The 9,307-nt window shown below is 48.8% G+C and overlaps 1 protein-coding gene across 1 annotated transcript; it reads right to left on the bottom strand.

Annotated features, from left to right (window-relative positions):
• Positions 1-235: 235 nt before the first annotated feature.
• LOC127304879 (uncharacterized) lies at positions 236-1,373 on the bottom strand. The gene has a single exon (XM_051335444.2). The coding sequence runs from the start codon at positions 1,292-1,294 to the stop codon at positions 326-328; it is 969 nt and encodes a 322-aa protein (XP_051191404.1). The 5' UTR covers positions 1,295-1,373; the 3' UTR covers positions 236-325.
• Positions 1,374-9,307: the final 7,934 nt, after the last annotated feature.

Genomic DNA, 9,307 nt, shown 5'->3' with positions numbered 1-9,307 from the left:
TCCAGTTAGCGCCTCGCGTTGGAGTACAAGACTCTTATGTCAATATTTCACGGTAATTGATATTTTTTTTTGTTACCCAAGCGCCTGCCTAAGAGCCTGTGCATTGTACATGCCGTAATACCACCAGACTAAAGAGCCGCCAACCACCGGAGGAAGGGCACCAGATTGACCAAATCCCCTTACGGCTATACTTGGTTCGATCTGGTCGTGGTATGCATATTCAGAAGGAGTAAAATTATAGTACAGTACGTATTAGGATTCCATATAGTATTACAAGTCCAAATTTACATGGTAAAGCAATCGGTGCGAGAACAAGTCGAGCTAATCAACCATTTGCTTCTTCCGTTGATAGCTTGGCGTATCCAGTAGCCCCCAGCTGGCTGTGTATGTTCTCCCTGCGCTCGTAGTAAAACGCGGTGATGGCACAGACGGAGAACAGATGCACGAGCCCCAGCAGAGCCACATACACAAATCCCAGTAGCAACCCAAGCGCCACGCTATAACCCGCGAACGTCCTGGCGAGCATGTGCACCAGCGATACGGCGACGGACAGTGCTCCGGTCACGGCGAGGTACAGCACGACCTGCCACTTCTTCCCATTCGCCAGCCTCCACGCCTTGGCTAACGCGGCCAAGCCTTTGCAGCCGGACTCGGCCACCGCCACGACGACGCTGAAAGAACAGAGGAAAGAGAAGTACACGAGGTAGACGGAGGCAGCGATGATGAGCAGCGAGGCCACAAGCAAAGTCACGAAGTATCGCTTCACCACAAGAATGTGGACAAGAGCTATCATGGCCATGAGGATCACGGCGTAGACTTTCTCCAGGACGGAGACGATGGCGAGCGTGAGCAGGGGCCCTTTGATCTGCGCTTTAGCTTGGCCGAGGAGAGCGCCAAAGGTAGTAGCTCGCTGTTCGTCATCGCTGGAGTACGTCGAGACGGCGGCGAAGAGGACGACGATCCGGACGGCCGCGCGGACCACGACGGCGAACAGGACGTACCCATCGCCGACCAGCAGGAGCTCCTTGGTGTTATTCTGGATCTCCTGCAGGAGCTTGGCGTAGTCCGGGCTGCTGTACTCGGTGGTATTGATCGAGCGCCTTGATGTCGAGCTTGATCTCCTCGACGAGGGGATGGAATGGATGGCGAGGTCGTTGCCGAGGGTAATCAGCGTGGTGGAGGCGGCGATGAGCACGCAAACCGATGTGAAGAGCCTCGGATTTCGGATCGGCAGGAGGAAGCCCTCCTTTAGGAAGTTGAAGAACGAAGCTGCCCTGTTTTGACCGGTTACCATGGCTGGATCTTGATGGGAAAATGGTTTGAGCAGCTACAGACTATTGCAGCGAGTACTTTGAGAAGTCAGACGCAGGGTTGAACCGGCGACCGGGTATGAGTAAACCAGCAGAATTTCTGGATAATAACGCGTACCGAGTAGAGTAGACCAACAAGTAACGACTGTACTCCGTTCTACTCCCTCCATTTCAATGAGCAAGCCATTTGCCAGATTCCACGAACGAAGGTGTGGAATTTTCACACCTCAACTGCTCAACGCTTGTTTTTTCCTTCTGCTTCCTGTTCTTTATTTCTTTTCTCTTTTTCCTTATTTTCTTCCATGATCGTGACAGCCAATCCTATGACACTTCTCCAACAGATCGAACCTTTTGCCACCAACGGGTTATACGCTTTTTTAAATATAAGCCACAAAGTGCCCAACATTAAATTAATAAAGCCATATGGGCAGGGTACAAAGATGCCGCAGAACAGCTTACAACTCACACAAACACCAAAAAATAGAAGGTAAACCGGAAACTGGCTGAAGCCCGTGAAGCCCTGCGACGCGAATGAAGCACCAGTGTGCGCAGAAGGGGAAACTTGGGGTGGGATCACCGGCATCGCTTGGGAGATTTCACGGCCGGACCAAGAGGGCGAGTCGTCGCATGTCCATTCTCTTCCATGGCCGAAGAGGGATCCCTTGCCCCTCGCCCTGGCTCGAAGAGCACCGTACCGCCGCCCATGGAGACACGCTCAACCAGAGAAGAGAAGGGACCAAGAACCAAACTGCCAAACTGAGCCAGCAACAGAGTCCACCCATTCGCTTCGTCGGGCACACCTCGAGAAGCCTTGCCGCCGATCACGGAACCAGTCACGAAGAGACGAAGCTGCAGGGCGAGGACGTTGAAGAGAAGGTGCCATGAAGGAGACAAGTGGTGACAGAGCCAAGCCTCAGAGCATCGGTCGCAAGGGAGAAGCACAGTGCTCCTGTCATCCCAGAATCTCGCACCCGAGCGAGTGGAGAGAACGAACTACGAGCAGTCAAAGGGATTGCAGGAGGTAGACCCTAGAGCTCAACAATACCACCACCGCCCAGATCACGGCCAAGACGCCTACCACCAAAAAAACACCAACCCACAACCCCAACTGACCCAATGCAGCACCTTCAGGAAGGGAGAGGGCAAGATACCTCAGCGGTGCTCCAGGAAGAGCACATCGCCCGCTGGCGTCGCCACTATCATGGCTGGCACCGCCATCCACGGATTTCTCCCGGAATCCGCACCTCCTCCAGAACCCAACCCAGCACCAGATCCGCCGGAAAAAACCACCAGAGCTCGGCGCCGGAAGGGTGGGACTTCCGATCTGGTTCTGGGCACCGACAGCGCGGCCCCCGAACCACGGCCAACACCCTCGTCCTCCCTCCCATCCACACATCTGAGGAGGAGGACCCGCATCACGCGCGCCATTTGTCGCAGAGCCCGCGCCGCCACAGCACCAGAGGCCGCTGCCTCGGATCCCATGCCTCCACCGGGGAATCCGCCGGAAAAGCCCCCCCCCCCCCCCCCCTAGTGAAGGGGAAGCTCGTCACGCTGTCATCTCAATCATTACGAACCCCACACGAAGATTCTCCATCTAGCAACCACGGGAGGAGCCGAGAGCTCAGAGCCCGACGCCCTCTTCACCGGCATTGCGAGCTCAGCCCGATGGTGTATCTGGTGGCGACGAGGCTTGGGGAAGAGGGGAGGTGGGCAGAGGTGGCACTGGGGTTAGGGTTTCGCTTCCCCGGTCGCCTGGAGGAGGCGACGCGAGTAGCGAAACTGTTTCAAACCTAGACCCCTACGGGTTCTACTCGGCGAGGGGATTCCATTTTTGTGTTTAGTGTGAAAACCTCTAAGGTTTGGAGATTATATTAGAAGCGCACACCACAACATGGCCGGCATGATACTCTTTATTTACATACCACGAACTATCAAAGACAAAGAAGTCGGGTAAATGTATTATACACTACCAGAAAAAAAAACGTGGCTACCATGTGTACCCATGTTTTCCGTTCCAATAGGGTGCAGAACACGGCAAACATATACTTTGTAGAGTTTAGCCAGGAAAATACGCGGCAAAGGCTCACGACACGACAATGGATGGACAAACCACACAACAACCTTCTTAACATGGCAAACTCTAGAGAAAACACACGACAAAGTCTCGATAGAACACACACCAAAGATATCCTCACGTCAAACACCTAGAACGTGTGCCCGTGGTGGGCACACTTAACTGAGCCGTCACGACGGCAGGTGTTTTCCAAGTGTCCCCTAACAGACACTGTAAACATTAAAATGCACATAATGTGTGGTCAAATTTCTCGTCGTTTGCATATACACACTCAAAGACTGTCTTTGCTTGTTCAGAAAAAAGACTGTCTTTGCCGTGTGTTTCACACATACACATGGCGAAAACCCTTATGTATTATTTTTCATCATTTCTCCCCTTTTGTCATTTCCTTCCCGCCACCTTTTAGCTCTGGTGTATAGCCATCTCGCAGGCGCAAAATTCACAACCCACTTCCTCGAGGAAGAACATTCCTGCAAGGGCACCTTGAAGGTTTAGGTCTTGTATAAACTCATAGACCGATGTACAAGGCTACGTCTTCAAGGGTCCCGAGCTGAAACACTCAGGCATCAGCCCCTGCCATGGCCATGGAGAGTGCGAGTTCCTTCCTCAACATCATCGCGAGGCAAAACTAGGTAGCTCTAGGGTGTAACTCACTTCCCCCGGGAAGAACAAGATGAGCATTCCTGCCTGCAGACCTTGAAGGTGCAGGTTTTGTACAAAATAGTAGTAGCAATGTACAATTCCTGCATGTTCCAGGGTCCCGAGCTGAAACGCTTAGGCATCACCACCCGCAATGGCCATGGAAAGTCAGAGTTCCTTCGTCAACAACATCACAAGTCAACATTGGATAGCTCCCGAGTGTGATCCACTTCCTCCATCATACTACAATAGGATTCTACGATATGATACTGCTGACAAGAAAATGATAATACCTAATGTCTCGATACTAAGAACCATTCGTGAGATGGATCGGTTAATGCAGATCTTTTACTATTTTCTATGGCATTTAAGTGGTTGTTTTAGAGTTACCGATCTCGCTGGCCGCTACGGCTGCTCCTCCGCTGCCCGCGGATTTGTTGCCAGCGACCTCAAATCAGGCACGGTGGTGTCTCCATGAATTTGGTACGGAAATTTGCACCGATATTACATATCTTATTGTGTAATGTTGGATACATCAAACTAAAATGTTGGATGCATCGTAGAGAAATGTTGTATAATAATTTCACATTTTTGAAATTTTACATACACAAAGAAAATTGATACATTTGGAGTTTTTTTGTACCATTGGCAAAAAAAAATGAACCATTATTTCGTAATTGAACCACTATCGGACACGCGGAATTCGCTCACTTGAGTTGATCCGGAAGGTGGCTGATCTGTGGGCTTTTTACAGCCCGGTTGATGCCTAGCGCTGGCCTTATTCAAAAAGATTAAATTATACTATCCTTTTCGTCCACATGATTCGAAATTATCTAAATTCACATATATCACTACGGGAAAACATGCCTTTGCCGTGTTGGCCAAATACACGGCAAAGCCTCTTCGGAACACGGCAAAGCTCTTGCCGTGTGGCGGAACACGGCAAAGTCCACACGGCGAAAAACAGCACGGCAAAGGATCTTTGCCGTGTGCCTTTCTGCGCGGAACACGGCAAAGGCTTTGCCGTGTGCCTTTCATCCAGGAGCACGGCAAAAATACAGTTGACGGAACCTCCACTTAACAGACGGCGCCACGTCAGATGGTTTTTGCCGTGTGCATCAAACCAGAGAACACGGCAAATATTTAAATATTCGCCGTGTGCCTACAATACAGGACCACGGCAAAATATTTTCTTTGCCGTGTGCCACACCATGAGACGAGCACGGCGAAGAAAAAGCCCCGGCTCACCCCTTTCCCTACTTTGCCGTGTGCCACAGACTGGGGAACACGGCAAAGATCCTCCCTCTTTGCCGTGTGCCACCAACTACGGAGCACGGCAAAGGCCGTTTGGCCTGACCAAATGGGCGCTCCGGGTGCACAGGCTGCTGCCACGTGTGATCTTTGCCGTGTTCATGCACACGGCAAAGATCTTTGCCGTGTATATGCACACGGCAAAGGGCACACCCAGTTTTTTTTTTGATTGTTTCCTTTTAATCCCTGCATAGAAAGCAATAACCATACATACAACAGTTTAAAACTCACAAATATCATCATATATTGCCATATATTCCCATATCATCAAAGCCGGTGTCACCATATCATCATAACCACATAAATAACAACAAAATAGATCATCAAATGTCCATACAAGTCACATAGAAGTCACATATATAGTTCATCCAATGTCCATACAAGTCACATAGTCCATCAAATGTTCAAAGAAGTCATATAGTCCATAGTGGTTACATATCCATAGTGCAAAGTACATAAACACCATTAGATAAGGCAAAACTAGCCACATGTCCACCGCAAACACATGAAAACCTTGATGATCAAGGGCTCTACATGTTGGCCACGCCGGTGATGATCAAGGGGCATCATGTTGCGCATCCTACAAGTTTCAAATCAAGAGGGAATTGTGAGATTGGCACATCATATATTTTTGACAAGTTGCAATTTTGACAAGTTTGGACAATAAAGTGAGATTGACAAGCCATATATGTTTGATAAGTTGCAATTTTGAAGAGTTTGAAGACTAGAGCGAGTGAGGCTAAACTTAGAAGCGTGTGAGACACCAATTTAGGAGAACTAACCTGGAACAACGCGCGTTGGTTCCCCATGTTCGCGCTTTGCTGAGCTGACGTACGAGGCGTCGGTGTGATTTCAACTTCACCTTGGGCCGCATGGTTGGAGCCGCCAACCGAACTCTGTGACTACAACAACAAATGGTGAGCATTATTTAACAATAGACGCAAAGACAGCAAAATGGCATATGTACTGACTACTTACCCAAGGGAAGGTGAAAGGAGGAGGATGAGGACCAGTCCCGCCAGTCGGTATCAAGGATTGCATCTGGACTCTCATAACCTCCAGCATCTGCTGCTGCTGGATCAGGGCCTGCTGTTGCTGGGCCAGCTGCTGCTGCTGCTGGCTCACCAAAGTCTCCATGTCCTCACGTCGCCTCCTTTCTTCAGCCACCTCATTCTACGTTGTGCCATTTGTTTTGTCATGATTGTTGCAGCAGAAAATATGAAACGAAGTGTAGATTGGGAAGGATAAAGAACATACCCGAATCTCCTCCATAGCTATGGTCCCAAGCCGTGGGCGTTTCTCAATAGCGGGCTGGGAGCTCGTCCTGCCCCTTCGGAGCTGGGAGAGAGTAGGAATGGTCTCAGGGGGAATGTTGCCATCTGCAATCCATAAGCGCCCATTCCTCTGGCCTTCTCCCGCTAGCACAGCAACCTCAGGGTCAAAGTCGGAAGTGCGAGGGTCGGCGTCGTCCCCGTGTACCTCCTTGAACTTCTGCACGAACTTGGTACTCCGCAACTCTGATCCTTTATTCACCCACATCGACCCCGTTGTAGGATGAGGTTTTTTCCTTGTATGCATTGTTTCCCAAAACTCGAATACGTTGGGATCCACGCCTGTCTTTTTAGCCTACAAAAGAGATAGCATTTTAATACATGTAGTAGCTAGTCCGCGAGCATGCATCGTTCCATGGACCATCAGGTTAATTATTGCACTAACCTGCAGGCTAGCTCCATGGACCATGCATGCACGTAGCTAGTTGGTAATGGCTGATTAGTTAAGATTGATTATTTGGACCATGCATGCACGTATATTTTTTTGTTTAATTGTAGCTAGTACTACGATCTAAGTGTGTATATTGTATTGTTGCCTAAATGATTAGAGAAAATTCCTTATATGACACTGCCTTTTTAGACCACAAAGTTAATGCCATAGCACATTATATATTGGTTTCATGTCTTTGACAGCCAAGATAATTTTACTTGCATCATTTAAAAGAACCTGCTGACTATAAATGTTATAATATATTGTATACGTATGTCTCAACTACTGTGTGCACTTTCATGGTAGGAAAAATTCCATCAGTTGCCAATTCTATTGTATACTTTATTTCAGGTTGCTTCCTTAAGGGAACAATTATATGAAAGAATTTTGCCATACTGCCCCCAGCTAGAATTTAGCATCTCTACCATATCAACAGTAGTTTGTTATGTTGGATTACTGTTTATTTCAAAGAAGTGCACTGCTCACCTCTCTTCTCCTGGCGACCTCGAGAGGGAGGCTGCCCTGGACGTGTGAAGCACCGTCCATCATCGCTCGGTAGGTCTGTCCCTCCTCGTGCTTCTTCTTGTACTCGTCGCTTGTCCAGTGCTTCACCATGGCCACGTAGCATTTCTTGTTGGAACTCACATACTGAGGAACCACCTGCACAAAACACAAATATTAATGAAACGGGATGTTTTTAACAAGTCAAAAATTCACATTTGTATGGAAATACACAGATTGTTAGCTGCATGTAGGTGTGGGAATGTTGCGCAGGCCTACCTGCATGTACTGCCAAGCATGCAAATGCTTATTTCGAGCTTGCGACTTGCTAATGCGGACGTTGCGCTTCTCGGCGTACCAATTGAGAACGCAGCTCACACGCGCATCATAGTGCATGTCCGTGACCATCTTGGTACAAATATTGAACAACACGGCCTTGCATTTTTCGTGCTTCCCCGGCTGCATGGTAAAGTACTTCTGCAAGCATGCACAAAGGTAAAAAGGGTGAAAGCTATTATAGTGCTGCTATTGTCAAAGGCATTACTAAATGAGGAGAAGTGAATGGAACTTACCCAGAAAAGACATTGCACTTGCTCCTGCATGTCTCTATACTCGGGGCTCGGGTTCTTTGCATACTTGTAGTCCTCCCAGTACCAAGCTACAGTTCTTTCACCACTAGGGAGCTTCACAATCCCAGGAAAATTTCTTCTCATGATGCAGCCAAGAATGCTCGAATAGGTGCGAGGCGGCGTGACATCATTCTTATATGCAAACACCCTGCACAATGAAAATAAAATAAACACATTAGAATAAAAATGAGTAGAGCAAAAAAATATTAGAATGCAAGCACAATTGATACGTACCTAGATCCAACGGGTTCGAGCTCAAGATGGCTGTGAGCGTAAGGTAGGTCGGGGAGCCCGCTGGCCCCACGCTGCCTACGAGTGATAGCCGGGGCATTCAGCAACTCCTCTTCAGACTCAACGTACTCCTCTGGCTCTACCCATTGCCTCCCATCATCATCATCATAGGTCATAGCCTCGTCCTCAGAGCTGCTCTCCACCTCCTCCTCCTCCTGAGAGGCCCTAGTCTCCGCATGCCGCTCCTCATCTGAGTGACAAATAAAACTAGGGTGAACAAGCTCGTGCAATTCCTCCTCTCCACCATCCTCCACGTCCGCCTCCACCTCCTCCTCCTCGGCTAAGGGGCGACTAGTCGGACGCCTCGTCCTCCTCCTCCTACGTGGAGGGTCGGCTGGGGGAGAACTAGCTGGGGGAGGACTGTCTCGAGGAGGACTGTCTCGAGGAGGACTGTCTCGAGGAGGACTGTCTCGCTGTCTCGAAGTGGATCCTGAAGGGCCCCCAACAACCTTCTTGACGGATGTCACAATATTCGCCAATTTCTTGACTCTCTTCTTGGCGGTCTTTGCCGCCCCCTTTCCTTTTCCGCCTCCTCCCCGTGGCATCTTTCAATCACCTGCATTGACAAAAAAGATTAGTTTCATTAGTACACATGATACAAAAGTGATATAAGTAGATGAATATTAATAAGGACATCAACAAGTAAATTAAGAATATTATAATGCAACAAATTATGTACAAAACCATCCACAAGTCGATAATGCAAAATTATAGGGTAGCCTAACAATCACATAGAGTTCTCACAAATAGGCTAGTTTTACAATAATTATTACATAGAGTTGCTACAAACT

Source organism: Lolium perenne, chromosome 5, assembly GCF_019359855.2.
Source record: "Lolium perenne isolate Kyuss_39 chromosome 5, Kyuss_2.0, whole genome shotgun sequence".
Taxonomy (NCBI): domain Eukaryota; kingdom Viridiplantae; phylum Streptophyta; class Magnoliopsida; order Poales; family Poaceae; genus Lolium; species Lolium perenne.
The sequence above is the reverse complement of the archived record's forward strand: the minus strand, read 5'-3'. Positions and strand labels throughout refer to the sequence as shown.

Coding starts and splice junctions, on each gene's coding strand:
- LOC127304879 (XM_051335444.2), bottom strand. CDS start 1,294: ATGGTAACCGGTCAAAACAGGGCAGCTTCGTTCTTCAACTTCCTAAAG.